Here is a 19,334-nt window from a genome sequence, read left to right on the forward strand (position 1 = left end):
TTTTACATTTTACTATTCCAAAGTCAAAATGATCCTCTTCCTCTTGGTTCCCTCCTTTAGTCCAACGGGTAATAAACCAGACTCCTCACCCAGAGTGCATCGGATGACATTTATGCTCAGTAAGCAAGACAACAGTGCACCTCCACGTTCCCCAAAACACGAGGCCAAAGATGAGAGCAGCCCCCCTAAATCTCCTTGGGGCATAAATATAATGAAGAAGACTAAGAAGGCAAGCCCTAAAGCCTTTGGGGTCCGTCTAGAGGACTGCCAGCCTGCTGCCAAAAACAAGGTGTGTGCTTTTTGCAGTGTGCTAAATGTAGTTCTAATGCTTACTGGTTACTTTATGTTAGTATGCTTTAATGTGTATGTGTTTTTGTCTGTGAAGTTCATTCCCCAGATTGTGGAGATCTGCTGCGGGCTGGTGGAGGAAATGGGTCTGGAGTATACGGGGATCTACAGAGTGCCGGGAAACAATGCAGTGGTGTCCTGTCTGCAGGACCAGCTCAACAAAGGTGTAGACATCAACATCACTGAGGAGGTGAGATGTTTATACACGATCTCTGTCAGAGACACCATGATTGTTAAACTGCCTCTGGCTCTTTGAGAGGCAACATACTAGTTATATTCACTTCCCATGTTTAAGCGGTTGCTTCCTCATATACTGAGAACTTCAACAACAACTACTTTCACTTTTTCCTCCTGTACAGAGATGGCAGGACCTGAATGTGGTCAGCAGCCTGCTGAAGTCCTTCTTCCGTAAACTCCCAGAACCCCTCTTCACTGATGGTGAGATTATGAGCGTGCTAACTGTGATTTTAGTGTGATTTTATGTGCCTAAAACAATACAATTACTGGAAACCTTGTAAAAGGTGTATAAAATGTCATATAGTTACATTTTCTTTCTTCCTCTATTTCTCTTTCTCTCTATACCATTGAAGACAAATACAATGACTTTATTGAGGCCAATCGGATGGAGAGTGCCAGTGATAGGTTAAGGACAATGAAGAAACTGGTATGAACGTGTTTTCAGCATATTTGTTTAAACACCACATTCTGATACAAGCTTAAACCATAATTTATTCCAGTGATTACAAAGCTGAATTTTCAGCATCATTACTCCAGTCTTCAGTGTCACATGATCCTTCAGAAATCATTCTAATATGATGATTTGCTGCTCAAGAAACATTAAGAGACATATTTTAATAACTGCTTTATATTTTAATAATATTTATATGTAATTTATTCCTGTGATGGCAAAGCTGAACTTTCAATGTTAAAAAAAGTGGTGCTGTGTATTTTTTTTCTTTGAGGAATAGAATGTTCAAAAGACCAGCATTTATTTGAAGTATGAATGTTTTTTAACGTTATAAATGTCTTTACAGTCACTTTTGATCAAATTAATTTGTCCTTTCTAAATAAAATTAAATAAAGTCTTACCTCAAACTTTTGAATGGTAGTGTATGTGCAACACTTAGCATTTATTTAGTATTCTCCTTGATTTAGTTTTTCTTTTGCGCTTTTCCATGTCTTCCTGCAGATCCGTGATCTACCAGATTATTACTTCCACACTCTAAAATTTCTAATTGGACACCTAAAGACTGTGGCAGACCACTCTGAGAAGAACAAGGTGAGCAATGCTTGATTTTCTGTTATTCAGATATTTCAGTATTTTAAATAACAGTTTTACCATGACTTACAATGCATATTTGAACACCACAGTTATTAATCTTCACATTTTTATTCAGATTTAAATTGGGTTCAAATTTGAGAGTAATAAAAAAGTCAGGTTCAGATTGCTCTTAAAATGTGTATTTTCTTCTTGTTATTTTCTCATCTCGTAATGCTTCAGAAATTTCACATTAAAAAAGCAGCAGAGCCGCTCATTTAAACTGCATACAGTCGCATGCTTGTTTATGCTAGTTGAGTCTTACGGTGCACTTGTGCAGATGGAGCCACGTAATTTGGCGCTGGTGTTTGGCCCCACTCTTGTCCGGACCTCAGAGGACAACATGACAGACATGGTCACCCACATGCCTGACCGCTACAAAATTGTCGAGACACTCATTCAGCATGTGAGGCACACACCGCTGACAAAACACACCTCTGAGTTTACAGATAGCCTCCATTTGAATTATTTTAAACAATGATGTTCTTGCTCTCTACGCAGTATGTCTGGTTTTTCGTTGACGAACACGAAAAGGATGAAAAGGTTTGCTTTCTTTATATTTAATATGTTATTGAGAGTCATAAAAAATAATTTATGAATCATCAAGTCATCTACAGTATATGACTAAACTAAGCATTTAAAGAAAAGAAAATGTGACAGTTTTTCATGTGTTTTGACTAAATATTTGAATGTCGCCCCTCAGACACCTGTGGACACGGAGGATGTTCAGCCCGCCCCAAACATAGATCACCTCCTCTCTAACATTGGCCGGACAGGCCTGCTAGGGGAGGCGTCAGGTGAGACAGCTTAACCTGAATAACTGCCATTGGCTAGCAGTCATATTCCACCTCGGATGACTAACACTAGATACATACTTTCATCTGCATGTGAATGGACACATCTGTCTTTTGGACATGTGACAGTAATAGACAGCAGGTCAAACCTGTTTCTGTTTTCCTGCATGTTGAATGCTCTACACTTCTAAGTTTTGGTTTTTAAAGAATCTTTTTCATTATATTCACTTTCTGCTGTCTTTCTCTGTACATTTCTGCATTCCTTTCTTAGCTGAGCCTGTGGAACAGCCACTGCGGTAGGATGGGTTTCCCCTGCCAAGCTCTCTCTCTCTTTGTGTTTGTGTGTGTTCAGGAGTGTGTATTTAATGACTATATGCAGAAGTGGGAACGTTAATGTTTGTATCAAGCGATGAAGGTGCTTATGGGCCCCGTTTATACCTGGTATTAACGTGTGTTACTTTGAAGTGCTAAATTCAGTTTTGTTTAGTTTTTTTCTCCTCATTCAAACCAACCACATTCAGAAATATCTTAGTAGGGGTGTATCTAATATTTTGTTATTTTTTAGCATGATAGTATGGGTCTAAGTTAAAAATAGCAACTCTGTGTGCTATATAAATTGTTTTTAAAATGATTTTGGACATTTCTAGTCAAAATGTTCAGTTTTGACTTTTAAATGAGCAAATACTGCTTAGTATATACACTATAATATATTGACTAGTATTTACACTATTTTTTGATTGATTGTTTATAAAAGAAGTCTCTTATGCTCATCAAAATACAGTAAAAACAGTAATATTGTGAAATACTATTAGAGTTCGTAAGTACCTTTTCTGTTTGAATATATTTCAAAAATGTAATTTATTCCGGTGATGCAAAGCTGAATTTACTCCAGTCTTCAGTGTCACATGATCTTTCAGAAATCAGTCTAATATGATTTACTAATATATATTTGCTGCTCAAGAAACATTTATTACTATCATCAATGCTGAAAACAGTTGTGCTGCTGAATTCTGTCACTTTAATCAGTTGCGCCACTGTTATATACAAATATAATATGCCATTGTTAAATAACAATTTTAATTTCTTTAAAAAAGACTTTTGAATGGTAGTGGTTTGTATCACAAAAGTAATTCTCATGTCAAATTATTTTTGCAAAATATTGAAGAGCTAAGGCTTCACAGTTGTGACTTTTGAATACAAAGTGACACCCATGCCAGGTAAACGGGGCCTGTGTGTTGTGGCAAAATTGTGTTTGGTTTGTCCTTCTCCCCCTCTGACAATTACAGTTTCTACAATTACAATTCTACCCTTGCCCCTCCCATAGCTTCTTTCATGGGTTGATGTCATCAGTATGTGCCGTGATGTCATCAGTGTGCGCTTTATCTTTACCACTGGCTGCTGCATATATGGGCTCCTTCACTTCTTCTTCTATGACCCTGTTCACATTGGAACATTAACTGACAATCAGTGGCTGGTCGTTTGTTACACAGATGTTGCTTATAGTGTATCTTCTGTGAACACTGTCTCACAATCACTGTTTATGGGGGTAATGCTTAATGATTGACACAGAGGCTGCTATAGGTCTTGTTTAATAATGTATTAAAGGGATAATTCACCCAAAACATTTAAATTCTGTCATCATTTACTCACCCTCAAGTTGTTCCAAACCTGTATTAGTTTCTTTCTTCTGCTGAACACAAGACGATATTGTGAAGAATTTCAGTAACCAAACAGTTGATGGGCCCCATTGACTTCCATAGTATCCATTTTTATTTTTTTGATGCTATGGAAGTCAATGGGGCCCATCAACTGTTTAGTTGCCAACATTCTTCAAAATATCTTCTTTTGTGTTCAGCAGAAGAAAGAAACTCAGACAGGTTTGAAACACGAGGGTGAGTAAATGAAGACAATTTTCATTTTTGGGTGAACTATCCCTTTAAGTTAACTTACTGACAACCACAAAAGTTCACTTCTCCTCTGTGCCTCTCATTAAAACACCATATATTTAACATGGTGCCAAAATGTTTTTTATTTTCACTAACTTCCTCTCACAATCTCTTTCCCTATCTCTCTCTGTCTTTAACTGACCAGACTCAACCAACAGTGATTCTGCAAAATCTAAGGTCAGTATTGACCAAACGCTATTTAATATGTTTGTTCTGTTTTAATAGTATAATGTAGGTATTTGAATGTGTTTTTCTATGCATTCGGATGCTAGAAATTAGTAATAAAATAGTCATATTTAATTTTGCTTTCTAGATTTAATATTGTTTAATATTTATTTTATTTATTATAATATATAGTTTCCGTCTTGATTTAATATTAGTTTATTGTTTTAATATTTAATATGAATTATATTTTTTTTTAATGTAAATATGAATGTTTTTATTAATAAATAAATGTATTTAATATTTATTAATAAAAATGTATTTCAAAGTTTTAATTGTATAATATTTCAAACTTAGGGGTCGTGGGGATCAAAACGTGACTTTACTGCCAAGGATATCCTGACGTTATCGATTATGTCGGCTGTGACCCGAAAACGCCGGAAGCGGCACAACGGCCGTCTCGTCGGCAGCAGCACAGACGACGATTCTGAGCACGAACCCATTAAATCCTGTGTCTCCGAAAAAGATGATTTGCAAGAGATGGGGAGGGTGGCATCCTTCTGCGCCCCTCGAGCGGAAGGAGAGGAAGATGAAGAAGAGGAGGAGGAAGATGAGGAAGAGGAGAGTGAGAGACAGAAGGCACAGGAACAGAAGGAGGAAGTAGTTCCCAGCATTTCCTCGGCAGAGGAAGCGCCACAAGCTGTGCTGCTGAGCGAGGAGGAGGAGCAAAGGTCTGAAGTGAAAGGTCGCAGCTGGCGAGGAGATGATGCGCGGTCTATTGTTTCGGGCTACTCTACTCTGTCCACTCTGGGGCGGAGCTTAGCATCAGAGGGCCGGGGCGATGATGCAGATGATGAGCACAGTGAACTGGTGAGTGAAACCGATAACGAAAGCGGATTCGCCTCGCGCTCCCTCACCCAAGAGAGGCCGGAAAAACCAACCCGTTCCGATCAGAACTCGCACGCCTCACCCGAACCGACCGCGCCACGCAGTTTCCTCTATGCGCACTGCAAATCCCAGACTCCCTCTGCTGCCTCTGGCTCCGCCCTCGCTCCGCCTCCTCCTTCCCTCCACATCACTACCAACCCTGAAGACCAAGCGAACGATGTCGCAGCACGTTCGTCTACTCCCTCAACCTCCTCTCACTCATCTTCCGCCTCCCAGCGCCTCCACAGCCGCAACTCTTTTAACTCCCACCGCCTCATACAGTGCGACACCCTCGCACGGCGTCGGCTAAAGTCAGACAAAGCCAAAGTGTCCTCGTTGGACCTTTCAGAACTGTCAAGCTCCTCCGCCATGGAGGGAGAACGCCAGTCAGGTGCAAATCAAATCCCTGATTCCTCTCCGTCTCCTCCACCAAAAGCCAAATCCTCCAAAGAGGTTAGCGTGAGAAAAGAGTGTACGCCAACATCCTTGGCTGGTCTTGGAAGTAAGAGCTGCTTGTTGTCCCCTGGGCAGGGTTCCCTGGCGGATCAGGTACGGGCTCGGCTGATGGGCTCAGCGGATGACCTGCGCAGCGTCGGCCTGAGGAAGCAGCTCTCGCCTGAGACGCGCAGAAAGAGACGTGCGTGGAGGAGGCACACAGTGGTGGTCTCACCTACAGATTGTTCAGGAAAAAAAACACTGACGCTACCCCCCAAACCGATAGCTTCACCCCCCCCTGTTGAAAAGCTGGACGTTGGAGAGTCCCACCCAGAGTGCTCAGAGACTGAAGCCCCTATTGCACGTCGGGCCCTGCCTACCTCGCGTTTTCGTGATTTCTTGTAGCAGTGATGGTGTGTACAGGCTAGTGAACCAAGAGAGTTGGATTTGTGTTGTGTTGTAGTTGCGTCATCCGTATGTTTGATATGAGTTCACACTGACAGCGATTAACATCATTGTAGAGTACTTTTGTTCGGTAGACGTTCATACTCACTGCAGTGTCAAACTGGACCAGGTGGCAAATGATGTGAGCGTCACTGTGCACCATTCAGAATTGAACTGAGCATTCTTTAAACTTCCAGTTCAGTTTTTGAATTGGCATTGAATTTAAAGTGAGGTAGCAAACAGGATGCCCAATTGAAATTGGAATTGAATAAATTGCAATTCAAATGAACTGAAATTTAAATAAAACTGCAATAAGGGGGTTTACAGACCTGTCAATTGTTTGCTTTGCTCTGAAACAGGGATTTACAAAGTTGCATTTCTCCCTTGGTTCGCTTTCATAAAGAACATTTTTATGCAATTGAATATTTTTACGTGTTTTTACACCTGTTTCGAAGAAGAACAATGACATTTTAAAGTGAAGAGGTGGTCTTTGGTTTTTAGCTGCGATAAGAATAAAATTGACGGTTATTTTCGTCAGTTAGATCTAGCATTCTGCCTGCTTTGAAACAGACACCGAGATAAAGTAGTGCGTAAGACTACATTTTGTTGAATAAATGAATTATAGCATTTATTTGAATTAAAGAGAGAGAGAGAGAGAGAGAGAGAGAGAGAGAGGTGCGTACCTGCGTCTGTTTAGCGTCTCTCTCTACTTCAAAATAGCGACGTAACCCCCTCGTTGCTGAGAAATATAATGTAGCGATTCCGTACCGAATCTATTCTAATACTAAAAGTTGCTGCGTTGATAAGTTTCTGTGCTCCTGAATGTTTCTGTGCCTAGCACGGTCTCCGCTGAGTCCGCTTTCTGTGTGAGAGTGACTTATAAATGTGTGTGCGCTTAAAACAGCGCATTGATATAGAACGGTGATTCAACTGACTTGCACACCTTCCAGCCAATCAGAATCGAGTATTCAGACAGACCATGGTATAATGCTAGCCTGGAAATCCAGACCCTAAATCTAAAAGATTAACTCGCTGAGCAAATTCAACTTGTGCTCTCGCGAGAACTCTGGATTACCAGGGTAGTATAATGCATAAACAAACCGAAACTAAGGGAGAAAAGCGTGCCAGGTTTCAAAACAAATGCTCCAATTGAGCCAGGAGTGAAAACGCCCTAATTGTCATTTGTAACAAGAAGTAACAAGTTATCAAGACAAACTTCTGCTTCATTTGAAATGTCACCTATAGAAATTTGTGCTTATTTTTATATACTTCTTTGAATTTTACAAAAAATTAAGATTCAGTTTATGGACCAATTCATTTTATGGACCAAGGTGGAAAAAACACTTTATTTCCCAGAATGTCATTAACTGTTTTTTTTTTTATTTTAAATACATTTCTTTAAATTGTAATTTCCTTAAATTTTTCAGTTTTCATTCCAATTCAAAATCAACTTGCTGTAGGGCGTAGCCAATTTGACCTAAATGGAATTTCCATGAATTGAAAGGGATCCGACACTAAACTCTACCCTGGTCTGTATTCCCACGCACTGTCGCTGCCTCACATTACTGTTCATTTGCATAAACAAGAACTCTTTTTTTATCCAAATGAGCAATTAATGTCACATTCTTGATGAAGATGAATCCAGTCATTTTTTCACTGCAAATGGCTGTCGTGTGAGCGACCTTTTAGGTTTGTGAGTACTAATTTACATCACTCTTTCTCTCTCTGACCAACTTCAGCTGCATGGCAAAAGGGGCTTTTCAGTGTTGCCAAAGTTTTTTCATCATCATCTTCTTTTCACATTTTCTTCTTCCTTTTCTTGGCCAGTCACATGACAACATTCTGTAATGCCAAGACCCTCACGACTCAGTGCTTTTGTGTTCTCAAGTCCCAGACGAACCAATTCTCCGAACGTGCCGGTACAGTATTGGTTAAACAGTGTTAGCAAAACAGGAACAGTGTTGACAGTTTTACTAGTTTTAACACAGGCCGTTGAGCTCAGCGCAAGTGCATAATTCAACCATTAACTCGCTACATTAAGTTCCATAAGAGGCAGTGTGGTGTGTTCACCTTCCCACATATTCCTTTACATTGAGTTATGGCTCATTGGTGAAATAACTTCAAATGAGTGTGTATGTGTGTCTGAAATTGCCTGTGTAAACAGTATGTGCTTGAGTATGTGTGTCAAACGATTTTGTAACATTTGTACAAAGCCTTGCTTAAGTTAACCTTGTAAATATACATATATTATATTGTCATTTCTTTTTTTCCCTTTATTTTAGTTTTTATATGGTTTACAAAAGTGCACTTAGGTGCACGGTCATTTCTTTCAAGATGTTACTTGAAATGTTTTCCTTAATATTTTTTGTTTGTTTGTTTTATACACAGTATATATTATACATAAATTTTGTATGAATATAATAAGTACTTTTATTTGGAAATCTTGGGGTGTACCTGTTTTAACTCCACTAGACTGTTTTCCCTGTTAATGGCCTTTCTCTGTGACTTACAAATACTATGCAGAAATCTATTCACCTCAATGAAAAGAACAGAGATCTAACCTGCAAAGAGTGTCTGTCACAAGCTATAATAAAATCTTATTGCAGAGCTTATTTCATTTGGGTTTTGTCCTCTGTCTTGTACTGGAGTCATGTTTGTACTTGTAAACACCGCATGCGTTTCTGACAGTAGTTCGTCTCAATTCTTTTCACGTCTACTGATCAATAATAAGAGGTCTGATCAAGAAGACATAGCTATGCAATGCACATCATATACAGTTGCCATTTCAGATGTCTTTGACCTTGGTGCTGATGTTTTATTATATAATGTCAATTATTTAATGGCAGAGCTTCCGTGTGTGTGTGTGTGTGTGTGTGTGTGTGTGAGAGAGAGAGACATTTTTTGGTCCCCATGAGGAAAACAGCTTTATAAATTATACTAATTAGTTTTTTTGAAAATGTAAAAATGAACAATGTTTCTGTGATGAGGGTTAGGGGATATAATATTTGTAAAAAAAACATTACATCTAAGGGAAGTCCCCATAAAACATGGAAACCAGTGTGTGTATGTGTGTTTAAAGCAGAGGGACCTGTATACTGGTCAATGTGTTCAATGAAACTTGTTTAACAGGTTTAGCGTGTTGTATTTCTTTTACAGCCTTCAATATAAAAGAAGTAAAAAAAAAATGTATCAATCACTTCCTTATGGGTATCTGTTCTATTATTTATCATTAATTAATATTTTAACCTATACGAGGAAATATTATTGAAAGATAATATTACATGAACATTATGACACCTTTCTCACGTTAAACACTCACAGTGGCTATACTATCCATTAGACTCATCATCAAAGTCTAATGTGTGTGTGTGTGTGTGTGTGTGTGTGTGTGTGTGTGTGTGTGTGTGTGTGTGTGTTCATGTATTTCCTTACCAAAGAAAGACTGCTGCCGTTTTGATAATAGTATGCGTTATCACTAAATTAATTAATTTAATTTTAATCTCAACAGAAGGTAGACTAAGTAGCCTATTAGGCTACTCTGATGTGTGAAGTTTATTGTGAATCTCATTATTTTAACCAAGTCACTACCCCGTACGATTACTTTTTTATTATTATTATTACTCTCATATATTTTATCCTGCTTTATTTGAATTTATTTTATTTCAGGTAATTTCATTAGTATGTCAGCAGATGGCAGCATTGATCACGGTGTGTGTGCTGTCACACACAGAATCTCACACAGCAGCTCATGTAGGTGCAGAGACATTTACCTCTGAATAAAGAACAAAAAAATGAAACTCTGAATAAACACGAGAGGTGGAGTCTAAGGAAGGGTCTTTGTGAAGTTCATTCAACCTCAATTTATATTTTTGTTTGCAACAGTGTCTCCAAAGATAAAGTTTTCCAGGCTAAAAACAAGTAGGCTAACAAATCAATTACGCAATCTATTTCTCTATCCAGACAGTTTCTCTTAAAGCAGAGGCTGTGACAGTAAATGTGTCATACAGTGTGTGAGTGAGTGACTCGAGTTCATCAGAGAAATATTTATCGCTCCTCGCCGGACTCGAGTTACGCGCTGCGTTTTTAGAAGCGTCAAGTGTTACGACCATAGGGTTACGACAGGCGTCGCAGCAACAGCAGCGCTGCTTTCACATGCATTGACCGAAAGATTTAAACGCGCACTTCTGGACTTTTTTGTCTATTGATTGACATTTACCTCTCGGTTCAGGGCGGTTATAAGGAGTACTGACTGGAACCGACGGAATATATTCAACATGTTGGGGAGAAAGAAGAAACCAGAGACCGTTCAGACTGAAACTAAAGGGTTCGAGTCGAAAACCCACGATCCGCTTCGGAAGCTTGGTGAGATGATCATACATTAAGACAAAATTGCCTATTATTGCCTGAGTGTGAATGTTACTTTAAGTATGCATGCTGTGTTTAACCTACAGACAGTTTGCAGTCATTTTACAGACAGTAAGCGCAATCTCAGCAACTAACTTCTTCTAAGTCAAGAGCAAATTCACCCATTCCACACTAAATCAATAAAGACCTTTAACTTTTTGACATCTGTTCATTTTGCGTGACATGACATATGACTGTGAATTTACGAGATTTGCTGTTTTATTAACCCTTTATTGTCTTTGGGACTTTTTTAAACCATGTTTTTTTGGGAAAGAATGCGCGATAAATAGGCTATTTTTGCACTGGTACCTGGATTTGTGATTTGATAGAGTTTTAACTAAACAACAGTTCTGGTCCTCTAGTTTGATTGGCTGAGCGTATTAGCATTTGCATCTCTCTGATTGTCTGTTTGTTTCAGACCACAGTAGGCTATGAGTGATGCAAAATGATTTTCGTTTTTTTTTTTTTTTTGGGAGCAGTTGTTATTCCAACTATTCCAAGAATAATTTTTTCTATAGTAATGCACTATAATAAACAATTTAATTATAGGGTCTTTAGACCTGTTTTACAGTAATCAATAATTCATTATTATAATTTTCATATGAAGCATCAAAGTTGGGTGCACTTGAGGACGATATGTGCAAAGTTTTCAAAATGTCAATGTTCTTGCAGTGTTGTACATTAGGAAACTAAATGAAAGTTCATCATGCATCTGTTCTTTTGCTTACTGTAACACTTGGTCTGTGTACACATGCATCAGATAGAGCTCTTTGGGTTTTTTTTAAGACAGCTTGTCAAGTTATAATTAATTATTTGAAACTTTGTGTTCCTTTTCAACAACCTTTTGTTTTTGAATGCAAGAGCACGTCCCGTGTGAACATTCCCTTAAGACTCGATGCTGCTTTATGTAATGCAGTATTATATACTGCATATTTTCTTTCGCAACTGGCATAACCACATTGCCTCACTCGTAACCACTGACTCTTCTCACAAACGTATTATTTTCCCACTCATGTTTACGTCTCATCTCTGCCTTTCAGCAGCATGACTCCATCTGAGATCACCAACACCTGCACTTATGGCCCATGCTGTCCACGTAAAAAACAATTCAACATGTTTTACTTTTTAAATCAACATTTATTTTGCAATTACATATTATGCAGCAAGAATACCTGAGACTAACACAGGTCTTGATAGTATCAGCCCAGTTCTGAAACCAAACCAAAATATGTGCTAGTTTATCCTTCACGCTTTTGAAATGAACCACGATAAGAGGGAGGAGAGATAAAAATACAGTCATGTGAAAAAGAAAGGACACCTTTTAAAATTTTATGGTTTATGTATCAGAACATAATAAAAATCATCTGGTCGTTAGTAGGTCTTAAAATTAGGTAAATAAAACCTCAGATGAACAACAACAAATTACATTTTACAGTCATTTTACAATCAAGAAACAGATGTTTCTTGATTATGTTGTAATCAGCAAGTGCAGATCTGATCAGGTTTATGAGTAAATGGATGGTGCGCATTTATTTTATTTATGTGCTGTTAGTAATAACAATCTTGTGATACTACATCATGCTATTAAGCAGTGCAGAATAATAAAATAAATGTTTTCTGAAAATTTTAATCTGCAGCAGAATTTAGTCAAACACAGACATCAAGAATCAGCGTATGAATCTCAACAATGGTGACAAACAAAAAGCTTCATGCCGCAATGCATGCTGGGAGTCATGGATGAGATTTGCACTATGGTGGCACCCAGCATGCATTGCAGCATGAAGCTTTTTGTTTGTCACCATTGTTGAGATTCATACGCTGATTCTTGAGGTCTGTTTGATACCTTAGACTGTAAGATTCTGTACGAACTGTGTATTTATTAATTAATTTTAAGCTAATTGCATTATGCTAATCTTTTATGTATTACACTCATCTTTCAAATATTAAACTCTTTCTGAGCTCTTGCTGAACAATCTTGATAAAATTATCATCTGAGCATATTTTTCTCATGATTATTTCTGCTGTTTCAAATGTGCAGATTAAATACACATTTACAGCAACAGGTTTATTGACTTGTAATAGCAGTTTAAGGTGGAATATGTGACAATCGGGTCCAGTCGGGTCTGTGTCTTCCCGGCGGTTTCGGGTCCAGCTTTCAAATAATAGACGGGTCCAGGTCGGGTCCGGTTAGGCATTTCTCGGATCTGCACGGGTCCGGGTCCAGCTTTTGAAATAATAGACGGGTCCGGGTCGGTTCGTTGTAGCACATTACGGGTCTCTTTCGGGTTTGGGCACGAATTTTTGGACCCGTGAAGACCTCTACCACACACACATTTCACTATCAAATCTGACGTTTACGAAGTATTTGTGAATCAGGAGAAGAATTTTCGGGAATGTCTCTTTACGCGCAAATCACTCACATATTTACTCATATATTTACGAATGTTTCATGAATGAGACCCATTGTGTGTTAAAAATATACACAACATGTGTCAAAATACCATCAACACATGCTGTGTGTTGTTTTTTAACACATCTCTTTTTAGAGTGTGGGTGACAAACTAAGTAAGTCTGGACTTTGAAAAGGCCAGTGAAACACCTTTCTTTTCTTTTTCAGTCATTCTGTTGTAGATTTGCTGCTGTGCTTGGGATCATCCTGTTGCATGCCCCAATTTCGGCCAAGCTTTAGTTGTTGGACAGATGTCCTCACATTTGACTCTAGAATACTTTGGTATACAGAGGAGTTTATGGTCGACTCAATGACCGCAAGATGCCCAGGTCCTGCGGCTGCAAAACAAGTCCAAATCATCAGCCCTCCATCAGCGTGATGGACAGTTGCTATGAGGTGTCTGTGCTGATATGCAGTGATATGTTTGGTTTTCGCCAAATGTGGCGCTGTGCATTACGGCCAAACATCTCCCCTTTCGTCTCGTCTGTCAAAAGGACATTGTTCCAGAAGTCTTAGATGGAACTTTGCAAACCTAAGCCGTGCTGCCATGTTGTTTTTAGAGAGAAGCAGCTTTCTCCTGGCAACCCTTTTCAAACATGCCATACTTGTCCTGTCTTTTTGTAATTCTACTTCCATGAACTTTAACATTTAACATGCTAACTGAGGCCAGTAGAGGCTGAGATACAGTTCTTGGGTTTTATGCAGTTTCTCTGAACACTGCATGATCTGACCTTGGAGTGAATTTGCTGGGACGTCCACTCCTGGGAGGATTAGCAACTGTCTTGAATGTTTTCCACTTGTGAATAATCTTCCTTACTGTAGAATGATGGACTTCAAAATGTTTGGAAATGTCTGCATAACCCTTCCCAGATTGATGGGCAGCAACAATTGCTTCTCTAAGATCTAAGATCGCTGATGTCTTTCCTCCTTGGCATTGTGTTAACACACACCTGAAGGCTCCAGAGCAGCAAACTGCCAAAACTACTGCTTTTATAGAGTTGGTCACACTTGCGGATGATCAACTAATCAAAGGGATTTGATTAGCAGTGCCTAACTGCTACTTACCCTCTTAATTCCTATGGAAGCAGTAAAGGTATACTTAGTTTGTCACCCATTACTTTTCCATTTTGGCTTAGTTTTTGTTAAATAAATAATGGCACGGGGTAATATGTCATATGTTGTTGTTCATCTGAGGTTGTATTTACCTAATTTAAGACCTGTCAAGGACCGGATGATTTTTTTGTCAAGGATCAGATGGTTTATATCCCGATACATAAAAGCACAGAATTCTAAAGGGTGTCAGTTCTTCTTCACATGACTGTATTTGAAAATATCTAAAATGGATGTCATTATATGACTGATATATCATGTAATCCTGGAATTCCTGTATTCTAGCGGCATAAGTATTATGCAGCATTCTTCATGAACATTGGCTGAATTCCAAGGAAATTAAGTAGGGCGTGTTTATATCATTGTTTTACATGTGCTTTTATTGCAGCGCTTTTATTGAACTCGGCAGGTCTTTCATCAGTTGTGTATCACACCTGTTTTAGCTGGGTTTCTTTTGCATAACTTATGAATGTGCTGAATATTGTCGCTATATCAAGTACAAGACCTTCTGAAGACTCGTCTACATTCGCTGGCTTCTTTGCATAACTACAGCACTGTGACTGCAGTTACTTGAGAAAGAGCTTAGCTTGAACTATTGCGAGAGGGCGATAATCCTGCCTCAGTTTAATTATCTGTACTTAATGTTGTGCTCATACTGTAAGTATTACTTCCATAGCAACTTATGGAGAATTAGTTATTTTTATTGAATGTTTTAGTTAGACCTGTTCCATGGCTGCCATAGCTGATTTATCTCTGCCATGGCTACTGTGTCCATAGATGTTCTAGAAATATTATTAGTGTTCTGATTTATTGCACTTGTAAAATAATGTTGAGTGGCTTGTATGAAGAGGCTGTGCAAGTTGGTGCTCTTCAGTGGCGTGATTCAATGTTACTATGCCAGCACTTCAAAATACAGCACTCCAGTGGGAATAATCAGGAGGTTGTTTTAGAAATGAGATTTGCTGATAAACCCAGTGTGATGGGTCTATATATGAAGAGTTCAGATGCAAAAACCTGCCATCTGAAATTTTCTTCTAGATTGATCATTTTTATCAAGCTTGTTTATTTAAGTTCAGTAATTTCACTTAAATGGCAATTAATAGGTCATTTTTATTGGCATTTTAGTGAAATTACTGAACTTAAATATACACGCTTCATAAAAATGATCATTCTAGAAGAATATTTCAGATGGCACTTAGAGGCTTTTGCATCTGAACTCTTCATATATATTAAGTTGCTCCCAAGTTTCTCTAGTTGGTTTACTGTACTTGTGCTTCTGCAAGTAACGAGAGAGAATAAGTCATCCATGCAATTGCCTCACATTTATTCTAAATATAGATATGCTTACTATGGACAAGATGCACCTTAGGTGAACTGTAGGGAACTGTAATAGTCTAAGGCCTGGTTTCACAGACAGGGCTCAGATTAAACCAGGATTAGGTCATAGTTCAATTAGGACATTTAAGTAGTTTTATAAATGTGCCTTAGAAAAAAACATTACTGCTGTGCATCTTGAGACAAAACAATGGCATTGACAGATTTTAAGATTTGTCAGTGCAAGTTGGCTTCAGTTAAAACAGCTCAAACATGCATTTTAGTCTGGGACTATCTTAAGCCTTGTCTGTGAAACTGGGCGTATATGTTGCATGTGTGCAATAAAATATGAGACACCTCTTCACTCATATAATCATCTTTTTTCAAGTCTTTATGTTTAAATGTATACATTTAGTAGACACTTTTATCCAAAGTGACTTAGAATAGAGGAACACAAGAACTACCAGTCAAAAGTTTGGGGTCGTAGAATTTGTTGATGTTTTTAATGTAAAGGATACATTTATTTAATAATAAATACAATCAAAATTTAAAATTAAATTCAATTAAGAATTTAAAATATCTGTTTTCTACTTTAAAATATTTTATATGTAATTTATTCATGTGATGTCAAAGCTGAATTTTCAGCATCATTACTCCAGTCTTCAGTGTCACATGATCCTTCAGAAATCATTCTAATATGATGATTTGATGCCCAAGAAATGTTTCATATTATTATCAATGTTGAAAACAGTTGTGCTGCTTAATAGTTTTGTGGAAAACCATGATATGATTTTTCCAGGATTCTTTGATAAAAAATAAAGATTAAAATAACAGCATTTTCTGTATTTGATATAGAAATCTTTTGTAACATTATGTATGTCTTAACAATCACTTTTTATCAGTTTAATGCATCCTTGCTGAATGAAAGTATTAGTTTCTAAAAATGAAAAATCTTGCTGACCCCAAAGTTTTGAACAGTAGTGAACTTTAAAGTTAATCTAGGTTTTTTCATCCAAAAATCAAGTGAAGTGGTAGTTTTCATTTTGCATGACCAGCTTCCTCTTCCTCATTCTCACTTGCCCTTAGAATTAAGTCTCCTGTCTTCAGTACTGTACCATTATGGTTTATAAATAAGTGACCTCTATTATGACTGGCTAACCTGTTTGCATATGAAATAAGTGACATCATCTTTGTGTTGTGGGTTGCAATCCGATGTAGTCTGTGCTGCACTTACAGGTTTTTGACATTAAACCCTTTGCAAAGTCTATACATTGTGGTGTATTCACAAAACAAAATGCGCCAAATTCTTTAGTCAGAAACCTTTAGGGATTTGGTTCTAATATGAGATCCATGATTGTGACAGCACAGCCATGATGAACCATTTTTTGCAGCTTGGTTTCATCGAGGTGACACGCTCGGTGTAAAATAAATTAGCTTTTATTAGGCTTGTGTTATGCAGTGTTATTTTAGTTTTACTTGTATACTATTATAGTGTTATTTATTAATATTTTGAATTAGCTTTCTATATTTTACGTTTTTATTTTAATTATTTTAAAGTTTTAATAATTTTATATTTTAGTGTTTTATATTTCTATTCAGCTGTAATTTTTTATTTTAGTTCTAGTACAATTTTAGTACTTTAACTTAAAGGGGCTAGATGTAGAATTCAGAAACCATTGTTATTAGCGACACCGGTGGCCATTAAGTGAACTGCAGCCATTTGCTCGTTCTCGCTCTCGTGTACACGTACTGTACAAGAGACTGAACGTATTTCATTGCCCCAAAATACTCACTGTGAAGTTCTGTGCTTAGAAGAAAAAAATTATAATTTGGAAATTTGTTTGCAGTGAAATACTGTTAACGAACATCCAGACGCTGTCCACAGTGCTGAGAGTGACGTTTAGATGTGCTGCGCGCTTTCCTCTCTCAGTAACAAAATAAACACATAACAAAAATCTGTGGTGAGAAAGCAGAAGGCAAGAAAGCATCAGATGTGCATATATTTGCAAAAGCTCTGCAATTTATCGGCATCATGTTGACAGATGAAGTAACATTAGACTGTTATGATGGTTTGATATAAAGAATATTTAAGACTATAGACTATATAGATCTGGCGAGACAATAGTCTGAATTAATCCCTTTTCTTTGCGTAACACATTGACATTATAGTACAGAGTACCTCTCTTGGCATTATCTTGAACATTGTATAAGCATTAATTTCAGGGTCAAAATACCCACACTTACAGTCTTGGCTACTTGAGAGTGTGTGCACGCAACAGGAAGTACTGTAAGTGTGCAAGAATAGCCCAGGTCTTAAAGTCCCCCTATAGTCAATAATTGTATCCCTTAAAACTCATCTTTGATCACCAAAATTACATATTTAAATGTTTTCTCCTTGAAAACATAATTATTTATGCCTTAAAATAGCTTGAATCTACTCTACACCCTTGCCTTGTTTAGTATATGCAGTTCTATGAATATGCAAATTAGCCCCTGCCTCCACTCACTCACACCAGCTCAGAGATCCACTCGTTAAAGATCACATGTTGACGTACGGTAATTGGTTACAAGTTTGTGACATCAGAAACACCAGCGATTTCAAACTGCAATTTTGAGACTGTCCTTGGTTCACCACAGTTTTAAAGAGAAAATACTCAGCAATGGTGCTGACCGACGAATTTGCACATGGTTTGTCTTAAAGCATATTAAAAACACCACATAGACATATAAACAACATTAAGAGCTTGATTTTCACCAGAGGGTGACTTTAAAACGCTAAATCTCAGTGCACTTAATGCACACTAAACCCACACTATTGCGCGCAAAGGTCACATCCTTCATCTCTGTCCCAAATGGAAACCTAAGTCCTCGCAATTTTCCTCCAAGTCCACACTTTAGTGACGATATGCCTCTTTGACTGTCGGGTAGAAGTCTGCTACAGTGCTTGCAAAATTTGGGATTTGGGATACCCTTCGGTCTTGTGGACTTAACGGACATGCACACACAATGGCTATTGTAAGTCCACAAGACCGCAAGTTCACATGAAGTGTCATTTGGTACTGGGCCAACGTCTCAACTCAAGTCCTTCACACTAAAATCATCAGGCTATCATAGACAACCTAAGAAGTCGGGGAAGGTCACATTTTTTAAGTTTCAATACAACCTGTTCACACATAGAAAAAAGATTAATACATGAAAAATGTCACATATAGCCCCTTTAAACGTATTTCATCGCAGTTTAAGTTTTTCCTTTAAATCCAAACTCTTTATTACAGCTTTCTTTTAATGAACAATAGTTTTAGTTAACAACAACACTGCTGATATATGACTGCAGTCTTCTCATGGGCATATTTGTCAAAACTTAATTTCTGTTACTCGTAGTATTATATTACACACATTCTATTATACATTGAAATGAATGGGTTTTTCAAAAAAGTTCCATTCATTTCTATGTGTAGTTTTGGGCATTTTGACCTCAAATCATACATTTCACGAAAGCGTTCATTTCCATGATTTAGTTAAGTTTGTGATGGCATTTCATTGCCGTGTTCCCAGTAGCAAAATAACACCTCCCTCCATCCCTCAGCTTTTGCCCCTGACCTCTGTGCTGTCACACTAACACACACACACGCTTGTCAGAGAGACTTTATCAGGGTCTTTATATTCTGGTTGCCGTGGTGAGG

General features: G+C 37.9%; 2 protein-coding genes across 8 annotated transcripts in view; both read left to right on the forward strand.

Moving 5' to 3' along the window:
* Positions 1-8,986, forward strand: part of arhgap23a (Rho GTPase activating protein 23a) — a 69,017-nt gene extending 60,031 nt beyond the window's left edge. For 6 of the 7 annotated variants that reach the window (XM_079872119.1, XM_079872118.1, XM_079872115.1 and 3 more), the window contains 10 exons: positions 61-289; positions 386-538; positions 708-786; positions 939-1,012; positions 1,538-1,627; positions 1,947-2,072; positions 2,168-2,209; positions 2,370-2,463; positions 4,552-4,583; positions 4,926-8,986. In XM_079872119.1, coding sequence (XP_079728245.1) covers positions 61-289; positions 386-538; positions 708-786; positions 939-1,012; positions 1,538-1,627; positions 1,947-2,072; positions 2,168-2,209; positions 2,370-2,463; positions 4,552-4,583; positions 4,926-6,335 — 2,329 coding nt within the window. In that variant the 3' untranslated portion in view covers positions 6,336-8,986. Of the gene's footprint in view, positions 1-60; positions 290-385; positions 539-707; positions 787-938; positions 1,013-1,537; positions 1,628-1,946; positions 2,073-2,167; positions 2,210-2,369; positions 2,464-2,731; positions 2,757-4,551; positions 4,584-4,925 lie in introns of all 7 variants that reach the window. The other variant, XM_079872121.1, reaches the window with a different exon arrangement.
* The window catches only part of plcd3a (phospholipase C, delta 3a), a 142,969-nt gene that overhangs the window by 102,275 nt on the left and 21,360 nt on the right, over positions 1-19,334 (forward strand). The window contains exon 2 of the mRNA XM_079872405.1: positions 10,486-10,736. Coding sequence (XP_079728531.1) covers positions 10,649-10,736 — 88 coding nt within the window. The 5' untranslated portion in view covers positions 10,486-10,648. The remainder of the gene's footprint in view (positions 1-10,485; positions 10,737-19,334) is intronic.

The sequence above is a fragment of the Squalius cephalus genome, assembly GCF_949319135.1.
Source record: "Squalius cephalus genome assembly, chromosome: 1".
NCBI classification, from domain to species: Eukaryota; Metazoa; Chordata; class Actinopteri; order Cypriniformes; family Leuciscidae; genus Squalius; species Squalius cephalus.